General features: G+C 39.8%; 2 protein-coding genes across 3 annotated transcripts in view; both read right to left on the bottom strand.

Annotated features, from left to right (window-relative positions):
* Positions 1 to 4,913, bottom strand: part of ABCA13 (ATP binding cassette subfamily A member 13) — a 218,324-nt gene extending 213,411 nt beyond the window's left edge. The window contains exon 1 of the mRNA XM_080379025.1: positions 4,198 to 4,913. Coding sequence (XP_080235151.1) covers positions 4,198 to 4,293 — 96 coding nt within the window. The 5' untranslated portion in view covers positions 4,294 to 4,913. The remainder of the gene's footprint in view (positions 1 to 4,197) is intronic.
* A 136-nt stretch (positions 4,914 to 5,049) lies between these two features.
* UPP1 (uridine phosphorylase 1) lies at positions 5,050 to 18,305 on the bottom strand. 2 transcript variants are annotated; one of them, XM_080379067.1, is made up of 8 exons: positions 16,535 to 18,305; positions 14,168 to 14,232; positions 11,239 to 11,356; positions 10,551 to 10,730; positions 9,431 to 9,545; positions 8,799 to 9,008; positions 7,157 to 7,303; positions 5,050 to 5,691 (listed from the first exon to the last, which is right to left on the bottom strand). In XM_080379067.1, exons 2-8 carry the CDS (start codon positions 14,218 to 14,220, stop codon positions 5,552 to 5,554), a joined length of 963 nt encoding a protein of 320 aa, XP_080235193.1. In that variant the 5' UTR covers positions 14,221 to 14,232; positions 16,535 to 18,305; the 3' UTR covers positions 5,050 to 5,551. The 2 variants fall into 2 exon arrangements, with proteins under 2 accessions (XP_080235193.1, XP_080235194.1); XM_080379068.1 differs by having other exon boundaries at positions 10,572 to 10,730; positions 16,535 to 18,301.
* Between the last annotated feature and the right edge of the window lie 428 nt (positions 18,306 to 18,733).

An 18,733-nucleotide genomic window follows, 5' to 3' on the forward strand; every position in this document is an offset into this window, starting at 1 on the left:
AGACAAACACCTTTCCCCAGTGAGTTCTGTTAACTATTTGCTCTCATACATTGTCCTTTCTAAAGAAATTCATTCTTGCCTGGTATGGTGCTCTCCAGTAGTAGACTTGTTTTTTCTAGAACAAAATTTATGAAAGTAAAAGATACCTTATAAACATTCAACCAAGAACAATCCCTGCAGTGGTATTCTGGGAAATTGCTTATAACAGTGACTTTAGAAGAAGTAGGATGTATAAGCTTGATTGTATTATCTGTAATGTTATAGAAATAAGAGAAATATGAAATCATACCACCACCCACAACCCCCTAAAACAAACCCTTGGCACAAAGGAGACAATATTAAAAAGTAAGCATACAGACAGAAAAAGCAAATCAGTTCTGAATATTTATTGAAAGACATGCCAGCTATATTGCTGCCATGCTGGAAGCTCTTTTGAGTGATCTAGCTTTCATCAGTACAGTGTCAAGCAGTATCCTGTGCAAGTACCAGCCTTAAATAGCAACTTTGTTTAGGAACTGCATCTACAAACAGTTCAAAAACGTTCAAACACAGCACAGTTGCTTTTAGGCTAAATAAATTATATGTTTTCAGGGCTCCTTAACAGAGCAGCTGTAGTCAACAACATCTTGAATATTTCAGGGCAAATTAGAAGGTCATTTATTTCATCATGTGCTCCACTCATTCCTTCTGGAATGGAAAAAAAAATACACCCAGAATTGGGTCTCCAAGTGAGGACAAGACAGTGACCTGCCCTTTTCTGCTTCTACTTAGCTTTAGCAGGCTTTGTCTTGGTTTTAACTTAAAAAAATACTCTTACAATATGCAAGTTATCCAAAATCACTAGGGCAGAAAAGGCAGAGAATCTTCTGTCAGCATCCATCTCTGGTTTTAAAACTTGACTGCTTTATAATATACCATCAACATGCCATGTCTAGCCTACAGTTTTAATATAAACTAATTAGGAGTAGGTTGACAAGCACATTCAAAGAAACATAGTTTCATATGTTAAGTAGGTTAAAGCCCAGGAGCCAAAAATATTGTTTGGTAGACAGGAATGCAGTCAAATCATATGAGAATATGGCTGGGAATCTGCTAAACTAGCATATTTTCCTATTACCACCCACAATTCCTTTCACAAGGTTTATTGTGTGATCACAAGGCTTTCCTTTTAACATTCTTAGAAGTAGTGCTTGTAAATATTTACATAGCACAGACCTGTTTTACAAAGTGCCTTTGCACTTGTATGCAAAGATGCAAGATGACATCAATTAGTAACAACTTTCCTGGGAGACACTTCCTGTGTGCAAAGTTAGGATATGATAAAAAAGATAGTTGTGGGCAAGGTCAAATAATAGGGCTGAATAAAATGGAGCACATTAAACAAACAAACAGACCCAATCTCACAAGGTGGCCAGTGGTTTGTTTGAGCTTCTGGACAGCTCTAGGAATTTTATTCTTTTAATATGACAGACTGATACTAAACTGAAAATTTTCTCAGAGTTACAAGCTCAGTGCCAACAAGAAGCATCTGGAACCAGGTTTCTGTGTCGTGTAAAACCGGCTCTGTCCATCTTTTTCTACTGCTGCATTTTGTTTGCAGCCTGAGCAAAAGCATTGTCCCTGTCAGCATTACTCTTTATTCTATTATTGTACCATAGAGTTTCAGATTTAATGTTGCTCTGTTCAGTGACCTCCTTTCTCTGCCTTTCAGGCAGAAGATTTTTTTAACTGTAATTTAATTCATACTCTGGAGTATAATATTAAATGGTAATTATTTTAGAAAGAGAAAGCATGTATTTAGGTCACTCCAACTTAAAAACTGACAAACGTTAAAGGAAAGCAAACCTCATCACCTTGTAGCAAACAGCAATAATCTCATCAAATCACATTTCTGTGCTTTTTTGTATTCAAGTTGTTGCATGCAGATCCAGTCCCCAAATCTCAGTTTGCTGCTTGCACTACTGAGTGCTGCATCCAGAACATAACTGCCTGTTGATGGGCAAATCTAGAAACATTCACACTTTAGTTTCTTTCACCTACCTTATCAATGGAAATGAAACACATTTCTGATTCAACTATATAAAAACTCTATTTAGGAATGTATTGAGAACCAGACTTGAGAAGAAAATCCAGTTCTGTTACACAATGCACTGAAAAGCCTTTGCAAGGACTTAGGAAGAATGTTAAAAAAGAGATATTGCGTATTACATGTGTATATCTTCAAGAAATACTGAAATTAATGAATTATTTTGCCTGTTTCTTAAAGACAAAAATATATATATTCTAAGCACTTTGTCAATAGGTCATTTCAAAATGTTCCTTTTCGGGATTTCTCATACCTTCCATTTAAGAAAATCCTTCTCTGAAATTTATCAAGATGTCAAAAATAAAAATCCACTCCAAGTCACTAATCAAGTTACTGCACATTCTCAATCTCTTGCAAATGTGACACAAATTCATTCTAGCATATGTTCATCATGGTCTCAATGATTTCTTTAATAAAAAGGTAGTAACAGGCCAGAACACCATGAATCACAGAACAAACCATTTGTAGAAACCACTATTTTCCCCCTTCACACTTCCACACTATTCATATCTTCTACCTTTCCTTTTGCTTTTACCTTTTCTGATCTCTGGAATAAACTGATTCCATAGTCTATTGCTAGGTACAGGGTGGCACAGAGAACTAAAGCAGGCCTTTGACTTGAAATTGAACTGTATAGGGTTTGCAGGATTTGTGTATCTACCAGGAGACACTGCACTATGTAATATCAAACACATATGTAATATCAAACATATAGGTAATATCATAGATGCTTTTAAAAATATCACCAGTCCAAATCCTGATTCATGTTCCACAGAACAAATGTGAATGGCTAACATTAAATAATTGATTCATATATAAAAGCCTGTTAAATATTTTATAATTATTTATGGATGTCTTTGTAAAACCTACAGGAAGGTAACTTCACTCCCGGATGCACACAGCTGACTCATTTCTTTATCTCTCTGCCCAGTTGCAGTCACAAGGGAAAATACAATTGTTCTTATCAGGGTACCATTCGGGCAAGTTTCCTCTGAAGCCAAGTATTTGCTGCACATAAAATGTCTATAGAGCACCCTCTTGCATTAGGAATACAGCATTACAGGATGGTGACCAGTAGAAACAACAGGATACTTGGTCCCCTTTGAATGCAAATTTTACCTTGTCATACATCCCTTTACTCCATCCGTTAGGAAGCAAAATATTTTAGCAGAAAGAAAATACAGTGTCCTAAGGAACAGTGGGAAGGAGAAAGAACGTATTGGCAAAAAGTGAATGGCTACATTTGTCCAGGGGTTTCTGCTAGGGTCTTGTGTGTTGATTTAATAGCATAGTTGCATCACTCCATGAACGCTTGACCTTTAGCTTCAAGTTAGCTAGGCCACAATGCTAATTATATTTCAGCATGTAGCATGTAAATTTTTGTGTTATCAAAAGAGATATGCCTACTTTATATGACTGTAAACACAAAATCTTTGTAGTTTCAATTGACAGCTCACTCTTAAATGATTTAAGAACTTTTTCTTTTTAAGCTGTTTCCAAATTATTGCTGTCCTTCCTTTAAAAAGACAAATCACATCATTCCAGATTCATACCTCCAGGGCAACTGCAGTAATATGCTTCCTCAAAGCTTCAAAGAGCCACATTAGGCGTTTCTTTGTTTTCTTGGTATTTTTCTTCTCTTTAGTTAATTCATAGTAAGTGTTTCTTTTACAACAGCACACTGTCTCCTCCAAACCCATACTGGTCGGTTTGGTATTAAGCTTTTCTTGAGCTCAGAGTGCAGCACGTTGCTTCTTAAGTGATCTTTTTATCTCCTTGCTACTGGGAACAGGAGGCTGCAGAGCAAGGATGTGCTTTGTTGCATGTTTCTCAAGGGACCTCACAGGCTTCCTGCAATGCCCAGGCAAGCAATAGGAACAATTAAGCACTGACTTTTGCTTTTTTAAATAAGGGAGGAAGGGTTCAAACACATGTAGAGCCGTTCCCATCCAACTCCTTTCCCTTAAGCTCAAGAGGAAAAAAAAAAAAAAAAAAAAGTGCTTTCTCTGAAAAACTTACATTCATTGTATATCCTGAGCATAAATGAGAAAATGTTTTTTAAAATAAAGGAAGACTAAATAAGTAAATTTTTAAAACTCTAACATTTTTACCTGTTCTCCAGCTGAAAATTCTTCAAATTTACTACCAATCCTCATTGGCAGTTTCCTGTTCACAGGAGTCATCCCTTTCTTTATTGATGTTTTCATTACTTTGCTTCCAGTTTCTGCCACATCTTGGTGATTGTGTCTACTACTACATCACTTCCTCTTAGATCTAGCTCGCTACGCTCATTAACAGTGTTGCAGACTACAGTCCTTAGCTGGACCAGTGACAGCTGTTCTGAGATTTTATTCAGACTCTCTTGACCTGTAACTCCTCCTAGGACGACTCCTCCACTGCAGGAGGGAAAAAAAATAAATGCATTTTTCTTTAGCTGATCACATACTTACATTCTAACCACAGCAGCAAAGCTGCAATGAGTATGATTCATTACTAGGCCAATGGTACTGGAAAAATTGCAGAAATTGTTTTGATGGCATGTACAGTCAATAGGCATTCTCCAGGTCTTCAGAAGAACTGGGAACCATTGCAACAGTGAGTGTTATGTCCTGAAGACATGGAGACAAAAAAGAATTCAGAAAGAAACAAAGTAAAAGGAAAAAAAAATGAACTACCATAATGCAGTCCTGTGAACATGCTGTGCATCTCCTGAATGTGTGGTGTGTGCTTCCTCTTCAGTAAGCAGGAGCCTTGTCTCAGCAAAGGACTAATGTTCTTCAGTGCAAAATTACTTAATGCATAAATGTTTCCTGGGTATTGATTCAATCATATAGTTAAAATGGGATATGAATGACCTTTTTGGATCAATATCTATGAAGTATAGACATTCAACAGCTCAGCGTCAAGTCCTTAATACTTAGAAAATTCAGTCCCACATTTTGCAATGTCATGAAATTTTAATATATGAAAATAGTATTGTTTATTTGTCAAAGTCTGCAAAAAAAATAAACTGCATTCACTTTAAGTTTTCTTTACAAGTGAAGCAACAAATACAATTATAATTTATATAATTTTTATAACAACAAGAAAGGGATTAGCATTCTTAAGTTAAATTGGTGGCTTGCAAGTACTTGGCAATAAAAGTTTGATTTTCTTCCTAGTTTTACAGCAAGGATAAATAAAGCTTTTTCATATATTATAACAGGCTTTTCCTTCACAACACATCCACTTTCCAAGTCACAGAAAAGCGAGTCATATCCAGCAACACGTGACTAAGCAATACTTAACTGAAGTCCATTCAGCACAGTCAGTTCCCAAAGCAGAGTGACATAAATGATTAATTTCCATAGACACATGGAATGCCATAAGGTATTCTGAGGCAAAAGACCTTTAATACACACAAGTCGTGACCAAGACTTCAGCTGCGCAAAGGACTTCTGCTTCTATAAAACAAAGATGAATATTTCACACTTTCCCAAGACTTTTCTTAATGAAATATCCCACTAATTTCTGCGGTCTCTGCTGATACTCCAGAAGTACATCATGTGAGCTACTAATCTGATCCCCTTCAAGCCGATTCAGAAGAGTGACACACACTACAGCAGCTAGAAATTAAAAGACAGCATTAGTTAGGAATGACATTCTGGCACTTCTACAGTCCAAAAGTATAAACATTTGAATGAACAGCTAGAATATTAGAAATATGAGAGAAAACAAACCCCAAAAATGGTGCACAATACTGTAAGATGTTAGGGGACTAGCATGCTGTGGATGATACACAAAAAAGTTAAAAATAGTTTCAGACAACTGATCACTACGTTAATAAAGCAAAAGCTCTCAGGCAGCTGCAGATACTTATTGTTGTATCATGATTCTTATGTTTTTCTGGTTAGGAAATGTATTTCACAAGCACCCAGGACTTGATTGTTAGGAAGTGATGAGAGACGCTGTTCTAGCAGATGTAGTTAGAGCCCTCTGCTATCTACCTTATCCCCAACTCAAATCCCTGTGCTGTGCATAGCATCCTTCAGGAACTAGCAGATGAGCCGCTTCAACTTCCATGGATAGGGAGCACTGCAAGTACATGAGGATCTCACAGATCATCTCAGGCTTATCTACTACCTTTTGGTAATCAAAGCCCCAAAGGTAATGTAAAGGAGGCTTTCACTCAATCTGAGCTCAACCACCACTCTTCTGTATCTGAGGTTGCTGCTAGTGACAATCTGCAGAGCACAAGCAGTAACACACATCACAGACCTACAAAGTAGAGGCAGCAAAAGGACCAGGCACCCTAATGGCTCAGTGACAGCATGGGTTGGGTATTTAATCAATCATCTTCCAGTCAGTAAGAACTGAGGATGTTTGATGTAACTGTTGGACGACTTGTTTATTTTCCTTCATTTCGTCCTCAAATTTAAGGAAGTTTGAGAAACATCAGTGTTTTAAATTGGTAAATTCCTTGCCAAGGGAAGTGAGACTATAGTTAACAAGGTAAGTAGAAAGACACCATATCACATTATTTGTAAACTTTTTTTTTTCTTTCTGATCTTTACTGAAAATTAGTTAGCTTATGTAAAAATATTAAAAATGTCTGTATGATTAGGAATTATTTATTCATGAGGCCACTAAAAATCTTCAACTGTTCAAGAATTAAAGCCCTAAGTCGACACATAATATTTTCAATTTAATATGAAAGTACAGAAAGTTATTATAGTTTTATATATATGAGTATCATCTGATTGCTTAAATTAACCAGTTGCTTCCTGTAAACTTCTAAAACTAACTGAAGAAAGCAAATTAATGCTATAGGTTAATTAGGTATTTTAATTATTTATGTGCTTGCATGGGCTGGAACAGCAAATGACAAAACTAAACTGTGTAAGAACAATGTGAGGAAGTTTGCATAAACCGTGAATATATATGACACAAATCAAACATTCATAGCAACCAAAACTGTTTTTTTAATAGGCAGAACGCATGTTAGCACCTCAGTCACAGTTTTTACCACAGGCCCCCTGCAAAGCAGAAAACTTCCTATAGCTTGAATAAAGTGACTTTAAGTTAGTTTACCTTTGACACCGCTGAGATTACACATTGCAGCAAATACAGAAGACTCCATCTCTATGTTTCTGACACCAGAATCATAAGCTTCCTTTAAATACTGCAGCTTCTCTTCTTCATTATACAAGCAGATTGCACCATCCAACCTGCCCTGTCCTACAAAGTCATTTTGTAGAAATTTTCAGAGTGATGAAGCCACAGAACAAATTCAGTTTCTAAAACACCCAGTTATTGCAGTTTCCCCTATAAGTATCCAGCTTTTTACTACTACTCTTTATTGTCATGAACACCACAAATAGGACAAAGTGTCTATTGCTAGAGCTTCTACACATTTGTATTTTTTGTAATATGAATCCAGTAATTGGTCTTCTCCAGCTTAAATTCTCAAATTCATGAATGGGAAAATGTAAATAGTAGATTTCCACATGTGTGGCATGTGTCAATATCAGCAGCAAACTTTAAGCTGTATGGAAATGCTGCATTTTTTCTGTTTAATCATTGTCTAGAAAAACTGCCAGGTTTGAAAATGCTATCCTGATGCTACCTTAAAAGGATGAACGTTTCGTTACTTACAGACTCTCTAAGGTAAGAGGTGAAGAGTCTCTTAGCCAGTTAGCTTAATACAATTGTATTTTTTTGAAAAAATTAGTTTATTCCAATTATTCAAGAATAACACCTACAGATAAAATGGCAGCAGGTTAGGTACAGTAAAGTTAAATTACACAGTGTTTTACTCTATCTTTTTCTTCTCAGCAGATATACTCCTAAATTAATGTCCTTGAGCCTGTTCTGGTTTTGCTGTATAAGCTGAAAACATTCCTGATGTTTTTTAGTGTAGCTTGCACCTGTGATTGGTGTCTGAGGAGACACACCAACTGACAGTTTCTGACCAAGTTTGAGCACTATTATGAAAGACCATGTGTTCCCCTCTGCATTGCACCCTTTGTCACCTATTCAGGAACACCTAGAGAAAGACGGGTGCCATCAGGTGCCATTTACATCCTGTTCTTGCAAGATTTGAAAGATGTTTTTGAATAGACATGGGAGATCAAAAATCACCTGAATGTCTATGTGTTTACCCAAAGTAAGCATTGGAGCTTTGCCCCTCCTATGTAGCCGCATTTACACAACTCAGCAGAATATGGTCTTCAGTCATCTGATCACCACCACTTGGCTCAAAATGAGCACTGGAAACAAGTCTCAACACTTCTTTTAGAAAAGATTTACTTTAGATACTTAACCAGTGAAAAAAAAAAACAACCCCGAAACAGCCACAGATAATTCACACTCCTTTAATCCTCTAGGATGCCTCAAAAAATCACAGAAATTTTGTGACAAATGTACCTAACTGGTGAGTGCATGAAAAGTGTACAGTAGATATACTAGATGTAGTTCAGAGGATCTACTAGAGCTGGGGGAAGACAAAACTTCCACAAAACTTCCACAAAATTAAAAGTTTAATACAGTAAATTACTAAACACAATGCTTGATTTAACATATATGAAAAATAGATTAATTACAGTTGACAAGACTACTCAAAGTAGGAAATGCATTCTGTTCACTGAATTGGAACATTAATGTTAAAATATTATTTATTACTTACTTACCTATCTCTGCTTACCAATACACTTACGTTAGTCACCAGCCTTACCTTCATAGAAATCCAAAGTGCACATCGTGTTTCCAATGACTGTATTGAACTGATTGATTTCTTTACTGCACTGCATCAGTTCCTTAGCTAGCTGTTCATCTAGGTTTGTACTGCGAATTACAGTCTTTCCCAGAACAACCTGTTCAAACTGAGGTTTGAAGGTGGCATCTACAGACTGCCTAGTTATAACCACTGAGCCTGGCTCCAGACCTGCAGTAAAAATAAACAGATATAGCTTCACAATGTAGTTAATGCTCTGTTTCCATACACATAAAATATACATCTTGACCGAACTCTACTTCTTTTAAAGGTGGCACTTTTGCCCCTGAATTCACCAAGGGGATTTTTTTGTGCATGACTAGCTGCTTCAGTTTATTATTATAAATAATATCTGAAAGAATGAAATTTTTCCTTTTTCACTATATATTCTTTCATACCTTGTACAGGACAGGAGTGTGTTTTCTCTATCCAAGGACAGATACTGCCTTTTATTTTAAAATTATGGAAGCAAAATTATTCATCTCCTGTGCAAAACTGTTCTCACCATCAATCACTTACTTGAAGAGAGATGCTTTACTCTCCTACAAAGATGTTTTGGTTTGAAGATAAAAAGAAATCAAGAGGGGAAATACCTATTCCACCAGATGTGCCAATGCGAATAATGGTTATGTTGGAACACTTGGCATGATACAACAGTTTGATCAGCTCGTGCAACATGATTGAAATAGAAGGAATGCCCATACCGTGCTGAAATGAAAGCAGAAATTCATATTCGACATTCACATAGACAATGCAAAACATATATGGAAGAAGGAGCTGGACAGTATCTCCTTCCAACTCATTCCCACAAAAACCCTACCTAACCTATGGGCCTACTGAAAGGCTACTGCAGATAAACAGAAAGACTCCCACTGGCTTTGGTACCCTATGGATGAAGTACAATATTTCTAAAAATCATGAATTATAAAATATTTATATTCCTAAAAGTTTAAGTGGTTTCCTTTCCTAATAGTTGACAAATGCACTTCATCATAGAACTTTTCTTAAAAACAAGAAAATCCCCACTCTGATTTTTTTTTACCAACCTGAAGTGCTAGTAAGTAGTTAAGCTAATTTTTTTTCAAAACACAGACTTTGTGGTTTATCACCACAAAGTTCAGCAAACATAAATCCACCTTAACTTGCATGACAATGCAATAACTACAACCCAAAAGAAAGGGTACAGAATGATACTACAGTTATGTAACTGCAACTGAAATATGTAATCATATCTACAAATTAAAGGTATGAAGTTATAAAATGCACACATGAGTTAGCAACACAAGTCCCATGGAATGCTACTCTTAAGCTATGTTAGCATATCTGATAATGCCACTGCAGATACTTACTTAGCTCTGGATGCAATAGAGCAATATCTTCCAATACCCCACATGCATTGCATGACCTTTTTTCCCCCCATTATTCAGGAAACATAACAGGGAGGACTCAACAGTAAGTCTGTTAAATAATAAGGCAATTCCTGCAATATCTCAGTGGTACACTAAAGAAAAAGGAGGTAAGAAAGGAATGAAGGCCTCAGAGATTTGACCTCTTACAAGAAAGGGCTAAAAAGGAATTCTTATTTAGCTGACTGCACTATTTTGAGCATGGCTGACACAAACTTAATAACCTGACTCTGTTTATTAAGTGTTTAAAAGAAATGTGCATTCATATTTTCTACTTTGAACAGAAAAATTGAACTGTGTCGCATACCTGATTCAGTGAGGCACTTACACTGACTGACAAAACGGGTCCCACTTTATACATTGCGTAACGGTCAGTTCCTGCACAGATGTTAGGATAGTCACAATCAGGGCTCCCAAGCCCCAGCTCTTCAGCTATGTAGGCGATAAAAGCTTTCATCCGTGAAGGACTTCCTCCAACACATACAAACTGGGGTGGACAGTATTCAACAAAACAAAATCAATTGCATGATGCAGCATATCAAAGAACATGCAAAGATCAACATGAGGATGCAAACACCTTCAGTTAACACAAAGCTATTCCTAGATGTAGTTCTTCTCGTAATCATTCTAAAAGGCCATGAAGAAAAACATGGGGAAAAAAAAACCACACCAACCCTTCTATATAGCACTCAAACACCTTCATCTTGTTTTAACTAGTAAAAGACAGATACTGACTTAAAAGGCCACCCAAAAAGGAGTTCTACCTGAACAGAGAGTTCAGTGTTTTCTTTTTTACTGGATGGAAAGAAACAGTCAGAAACAATTACCCCATTTGCTTGATATTGAAAGTGACAAGAACCCAGAAAATCTTACCACCTTTCCATTTATTCCTCAGTTGGTGGCATGCTGATACATTTAGTCTTATTTTGAAGACAGCTACACTTCCACCTTCTGCAGAAAAGCTTAGTCTTGCTGAATGAAATGAATCATCTTACCTTTACATCTCCAAACAATGTCGGAAAATCATGGGTACCAGTCCCAAGAGCAAAATGGTACAGGAAGTCTTCTTTCATTTTCTCCAGATGAGGGTTGCAGAGATGGATAAAATTCTCTCTACCAGGACAGCAGCATTGTGAAACACAGAGTACATACAAACCCTTACATTGAACATGCTAATTTTGCAAAGTCAAGCAGGAGAAGCTGGAAAATGCCACACCTAAGCATGACTGCACTACCTTATTTTGGTTCTTCATGCATTATGTTAAGGAAATTCTAAATTTCTTGACCATCTTATGTCTTATAATAAAATCACATATGATATTTAACTTCCATTCATGGCACAGGATGAAATAGCTGAAGAAAAGCCCAGATGGTAGGATGCATTTGCAACAGCACAACCTTTACCTTAAAGAGTATTAAAGCTGTGAACCAGGCTGGGCCTTTATGGTGAGCAGAACAATAGGGGCAGGACCAGGGAATATTCAGTAGGCCACATTACTACACAGACAATCTGTAACTAAGCTGAAAAGCAAACCTGACCTCTAGTTTGACTGACCCCCCTGGCCACCTAAGAGGAGTAGGAAGATTTGGGCTTTAAAGACAGGCACAAAGGGGAATTCTGGCTATTTGGATCACTGTAACTCTGTGTCACCCAGTCAGAAGGAAAAAACTCTACAGCATGGGACTAGTAACAAGTACAGATGATCTGAAATAGGATAGGAAAGAGGCAAATGGGAATTTGAAGCAAAGAGAAAAAGAAAAAAAATGCAAGAAAAAGGAAAAGAAGAAAAGGTAATAGTTCACTTCCTCTTGTTTCTTGCAAGTGATATAGTTTAAAAAAAAAAAAAAAAAAAGGACAAAAAAGGCTTTTCTGAAGAACCAGGAAACAACAAGGCAAGGATACTTAGCACATGGGATCACCTTCATGGAAAATTTGATAGTGGACTAAGCAAGCAAGCTGAATGATTCATAAAATGTCTGCCTTGTGTCCTTGATGTTTTAAGTTAAATTGAAACAGGTAGTAAAAACTAGCCAGTAATCGCAAGCTTAAGCAAAATACCGGCCAATACTTCAAAGTAGTTTTTGAGAGATTAAATCAAGCAATAAATACCTTCCAGACACAAAAAGATGACTTAATAGCTTAATGAAGGCTCACTGCAGCCACAGCATGCCTCAGCAAATTCAAACTGCTTTGTCAGAGGAGAAACAAAAGAGCTTGCCTGGAGTTTATGCAAAAACTTAAGACTTCACAGGAACAACTCTGAAGCCTAAACATAGGTGTTTAGTGCTATTTTAGATGGTTTAGGTTATCTTATCTGTCTCCTAATGCCTGTCCAGAAAGGCAATGCTTTTCTGTAGATCCTATGTCTTATCTGTCAGTCCTGTGCAGGATGTATTGGTTATCTTAAGAAGCCTAAAGTGGCCTGGATGCCCACACTAAGGTCACTGAACTGTTCCTCAGAAAGCAAAAGAAAATCGTTACCACCTCAATATTCCAGTACAATCATTTTTTGTTCTTGAAATTCTCTCTCCAATGTCATAACTATCCAGCAGCAGTTGCACAACCGAAGAAAGAGGTATCATCCCAATCCATCCTATTTGTCCCTGCCCACCACAGACTACCACCTTCAGCAAGCGAAAAAGCAGCCCAACAAGGCAGGTGGTTTATTTGCCCCTTCAATAGTACTTTCTTTCCATCTCCCACACGCCCCATTTGCCTCTCTTCATGCTAATCACACCTAAGGTGGAAGCAAAGGCTTTAGTTGCCTTTGCTCTTTCCTCCAAACAACACCTTTGATTCTGTGAGAAATGAAGAAGTAGTGCAGACAGCCCAGGAGTTTGCCAGTTCATGTGAACAGAATTCCCAGGCTATCTCCTCTGAATTATTCCTGTTCAGTTTTGTGGGACTCTTGACCCTTATTTCATGGGTCATTCTTTAATGCAGATCACATAGTTGGCTGTGCTGATGTTTACTGGAATGGCTTTTACATACAAATAGCCCGTGATTTGGTATCACTTTACAATTTTTTCTCAGGCAAGCAAAACATATTTCCTTCTTTATGAGAATACCAGCAATCAAAGCTTCTCTCCAGGAAACAAAATGGGAAAGGGCGAAGCCTCTATTAAAAGTACAGGGAAATTCATGTGGTACGCTCCAGCACCATTGTCCTCATGCCTGGCCTAAATAACTTCCTTCCTCAGCAGCATCTGTATTTCACCTTCTTCATCTCATACCCCACCAGCAACACTCTTCAGCCCACCGCCTCACTGCAGCTAAGGGCTCTTACTAACTTATACTGGTTATCTGCCCATCCAGATCTAATTGCAGACTTGGACCTTGGGGTAAAATGGGCAATAACAGTACGTGTATTACTATGTGTACATAGGATCAATGCCATGGATTTACAGTTGAGGCAAAGTTTGCCTGATAAAAATCTTTGTCCTGTAACTCTAAGGAGCAGACAATTTATTCCCCTCATACTGTTGTAAAGCACCTACAACTTCTGGAGGTTTAAATAAAACATGAGTATCTGAGAACTAAATATGCATATATGGTTTTACTAAAATAAGCTTAAAGTAAGGATTAGAGAAACAGATTGAAATATTTGTTTAAACTCTTGAAGCAGGTAGGTCTGGCCATATGCAGCAACCAAAGTCAACAATTCCACAGCTCACTGGATTAAAAAATAAAGACATCACATATGCTTGGAAAAAAATGAAAAACAGCTAGCCAGCAGAGCCCTCTGTGTAGGTGTAGTTAAAGCAGATAAAGACTCCATTTGTCAAAACAGCATGTACTAGATAACTGATGTTATAATTAGTATTTGTACCCTAAACTTTATCTTAAACTAAATGAGTGTGTAATGAGTTTGGGAAGGAAGGTAAACATAAACTTGGACAAGGCAATTAATTTCTGAATCTTACTTTGAAGACTGTTCATCATCAGTTTTCTTCTCATTTGAGACACCTGGAGCCATGTGTGCTTATACCTAGAATTATGTTAAAAAAATCAGATGTAAGTGCATCAGAATACTCCCATCTGTAAAGCTAGCATAATTAACGGTGGGAAAAACCTTCTATACAAATGATACTATCATGAATATTAAACTCCCAAAGTAATCCAGCCACACTACAGCTTTTATAACTATAGCAAATTAGCATCTCAGATTTTTTTATGGCTGAGCATCACCACTTTCAAACCACTTAAGCCTAAACTAATCCCTGGCTAACATAACTCTTATCTCCCACTACTTCTGTTGTGTGGTATAAACAACAATTGGCTCACAGGCCAGAGGGAGTTAATTCTCATAGCTGACTAACTAATCCTCTTTCTTCTATATACCTCCCATAGTGTCAGTGACTGCTGAAATAGCTTTAGCCCTTTCACCACTGGCTCCAGGTTTCCAAAGCTCATCTCTGACTGTCATGATGCCCGAAACCTGACTCCAGGAAACATCTTACTCATAATATCCTCTTCATTAAACTCCGCCTACTGACCTGAAGAGACTTTCTATCTGTCCCAGCCTAAGGATGAGGAAGACCAAAGCAAAATATGACTCCAAAAAGCACCAGCACTCTAGTTTATCATCCATCTTGAGTATCTTCTTTCCTAATCCACTACCATAACCTATACCAAAAACCTTTCTGCATTCTCCTTTACATTTAAATAGGCAAATGTATCCCTGAGGCTTTGGTGCTGATAGGATGACAGAATTCTAATCACAGACTGACTCATTTGTTATTATTTTCAGAAGTGACTAAGGCTACATGCCAAAGTTGCTAATTCCTGGGAATGTCTTTACAGGAAGTACTGAATCACAAAGTTTTGCTTTACCCTCCCTTGCAAAGGTCCTGACAGCACAGAGATTGTAATAGAGACAGGACTAGAATGCTTAAAAGCCCCAGGATTACACTACAAGGAAATAAATAAATAATTTTTTTTTAAAAAAAATCAATCTTGCCACAGAACTACGTAATACGTGAATTTTGAAAGAACTGAAGAATGAAACAAAATTAACCTGAAGTCCACCTATTAAAAGCCACTGAATAATGGAAGTGTACTAAAATGTATAAGGACAATTAGTTTTCTTCATTTAAAATACTAACTTTTATCGAATACACCTAAACTTCACACATAACAGATGTCTAAATGTATACTAGAATCTGTGCTCAAGGAGTCAAAGTATGAAAGTTGCTTTTAGAATCAATTACGCATCTTTATGGTGGTATGACTAGAGTAAGTTACTACTACGCTATTATACCATGTATATTATGAGAAAAATGTGTAACTTGTTGCAAGAAAACTACAGTGCTCTGAGTCCTATTAACAAGGCATTAGAAGATAAGAAGAACAAACAACAAAGTGATTTTGATGTACCTAGATGACAAATCGCTGCAAATAAACTGAGGATACTCATTCAGCTGCTGTTCAGAGTCTTAAGCAACTACATGATTTTTAACAGTGTTCTTGGTTCTGTGTTCCTCTAGGTAATGATGTACTTCAAAAAACAGAGAACAAAGTTCCCTGGTCGAGTCGAAAGTCCATAATACCCTCTCCACAGCCCCCAAGCTGCTGCCTTGGCAGGAACAGGAGCGCACGGAAGCGTTTTCCCACAGCAGACCCTTCTGGCAATCGGGTGGTAGCTGACAGGCAGCCAGTTAATATAAAGCCACAAAAAATTTCACACTGCCTAAAGAGAAGGAAGTTTTTATGGCCATGTCAAGGGCTTCAGCACTGTTCCTCAGCCAAACTTAGAACTGATGTCCAAGAACAATGTGCTCCCAGCAGGGCTCAGCTCGAGAGCAGGCACAGCCCGCCGTAACAAGTGTGCAAATCCCCGGGCCGATGTTTAAAACCGTGCAGAATCCACGACAATTATTATTTCTCATTTCCCCCTCCCTCTCCTCCTTTTTTTAACGGAAAACCCAATTAATAGTATCTTTAAGGAAAAGCTCTAGTTTGGCATCAGCGCAAAATCGATTTTTACACCGTGGCTTCCCTCTTGAGGTGGTACAGACAACGACAGCTCGCTCGCCGTGCACATCCCTTCCTCTTGCTCCGCCGCCGGAGGTACCTGCAGGCAGCTCCCACCCACCTGCCCGCGGCAGCGACGGCACGGCACGCCCGAACCCGCTCCGACGAGACCCCTGCCGCAGCGGCCCTTCCCGCAGCGGCGGCGCCGCACCTCCCCGCCGCTGTCCCCCCGCTGTCCCCCCGCGGGCTGCAGGGGGCCCCACCCCCCACCCCGCCCCGCACCCCCCGAGCGGCAGCCGCCGGGGCCCGGCTCTCACCTGCGGCGGCGGGAACCGCCCGCTGCGAACCGAGGCGCGCCGCTCCTGCACCCGGGCGCTGCGGGAGCCCAGCCGCCTGCCGGCTACGGGCGGGCACCGCCCCGCCACGGGCGGGGCCCGCAGCACCGGCGCCATTAACTCCCTGCGCGCCGGCGGCGCGGCCGCTCGGGGCGGTGGCACCGGCCCCACGGACGCCGGCGGTGGGGAGGCGAGAGCAGCGCGCCTCGTGTGGGGCAGCGCCGGCCCCCGCCGCTCCCCCGCAGCGCTGCCAGCTCCCAGCGCCGTCCTGTACGTACGTGCTGGCACCCGCGGGACTGCGGAGTCGGGCTGCGTGGCGCCGGCATTGGTACCTACATCTGTAAATGTATATTCGTACAGACTGTCTTTAAGTGCACGTCTTTCACGAGCACTTTTGTACGGCAGAAGAAGGGGGTGAGGAAAGAGCACTGGTGGCTTCTGCTCATACCACAGAACAGACTGTTTCAGTTGGACGGACCTACAGGGATCACCCGGTCCGACTGCCTGACCAGCTCAGGGTGACCCAGTTAAAGCACGTTGTTAAGGGCACTGTCCAAATGCCCCTTAAACACTGACAGGCTTGGGGCACTGACCACCTCACCAGCAAGCCCGTTCCAGTGTTTGAACACCCTCCCGGCAAAGAAATGCTTCCTAATGTCCACTCTGAACCTCCCCTGGCACAGCCTTGAACCATTCCCACGTGTCCTACCACTGGATCCCAGGGAGAAGAGCTCAGTGCCTCCCTCTCCCCTTCCCCTCCTCAGGGAGCTGCAGAGAAGCCATCAGGTCACCCCTCAGCCTCCTCCTATTGAACAGGACTGTCCCTAGAATCAAACCCTGAGGAACACCACTGGTGACCAGTTACCAGCCAGATGTATTCCCATTCACTACAACCCTTTGAGCTCTGCCCTTCAGACAGCTCTTCACCCACTGTACCGTGAACCTGCTCATCCCACAGCTGGACAGCTTTTCCAGAAGGATGCTGTGAGGGACAGTATCAAAAGCCCTACTAAATTCCATAAAAACTACATCCATGGCCTTCCCCTCATCCCCTAGGTGGGTGACCTTGTCATAGGAGGCTATCAGATCTGTAAAACAGGACTTTCCCTTTGTGAACCCATGTTGACTGTGCCTGATGGTAGCATTAATCTTTAAATGCCTTTGAATAGTTCCCAGGAACTGAGGTTAGACTAACAGGTCTGTCATTCCCTGGTTGTTCCCTCACACACTTTTTGTAGATTGGAATACCATTGACTAGCTTGCAGTCATCAGGGACCCCCCACCCAGACTCCCAAGACCTTTGGTAGATGATTGAGAGGGGTCCTGCCATATCATCCACTAGTTCCCTCAGTACTGTGGGATTAATCTCATCAGACTCACGGACTTGTGAACATTCAGCTGATACAGCTGGTCCCTTACAATTTCAGCGTCCACAAGTGGAAAGTCACTGTTCCCACACTCACAATCCTCCGATTCAGGGGACTGGGCAGCCCAAGGTCTATCAGTATTATTAAAGACTGAGACAAAAAAAAGCACTGAATGCCTCCAATTTTTCTTCTTCCTCATCAGCCAGATGTGCATCTTCAACAAGTATCAGTCCAATGTTTTCTTTAGACCGCCTTTCGCTATTAACACACTTAAAAATGACCTTCTTATTGTGTGATAGAACACTGACCAGTTTCAACTCTAATTGAGCTTTGCCCTTTCGTGTCTTCTCCTTGCACATACAAACCACAGCTGTGTAATCTTACTGCGAAGCTTGACCTCAGTTCCTCTCGAACTCCATAAGCAGTTCCCTGTTCAGCCAAGCTGGTCTTCTGCCCCACTTAAAGCACAGTGGAATTGCCTGCTCCCATGCTTCTGAAAGGTGGTTCTTAAAAACTAGCCAGCACTTGTGGACTCCTAAGCCCTCAAAAGCAGATTCCCAGGGTACTCTGGTAGATAGGTCCCTGAAAGGCTTAAAGTTTACTCTTTTGAAGTCCAGGGTAGCAACTCATTGTTATTTTTTCTCATTACACTAAAAATTTTATACTCAACCATTTCACAATCACAGTGGCCAAGACAGCCACTTATGATCACATCTCCCACAAGTCCTTCTCTATTCACAAACAGCATCTCTATAAGAGCATCTTTCCTAGTGTGCTCACCAAGTATTTGTGACAAGAAGCTATCTTCCACAAA

This window comes from Falco punctatus (assembly GCF_963210335.1).
Source record: "Falco punctatus genome assembly, chromosome: 3".
Taxonomy (NCBI): domain Eukaryota; kingdom Metazoa; phylum Chordata; class Aves; order Falconiformes; family Falconidae; genus Falco; species Falco punctatus.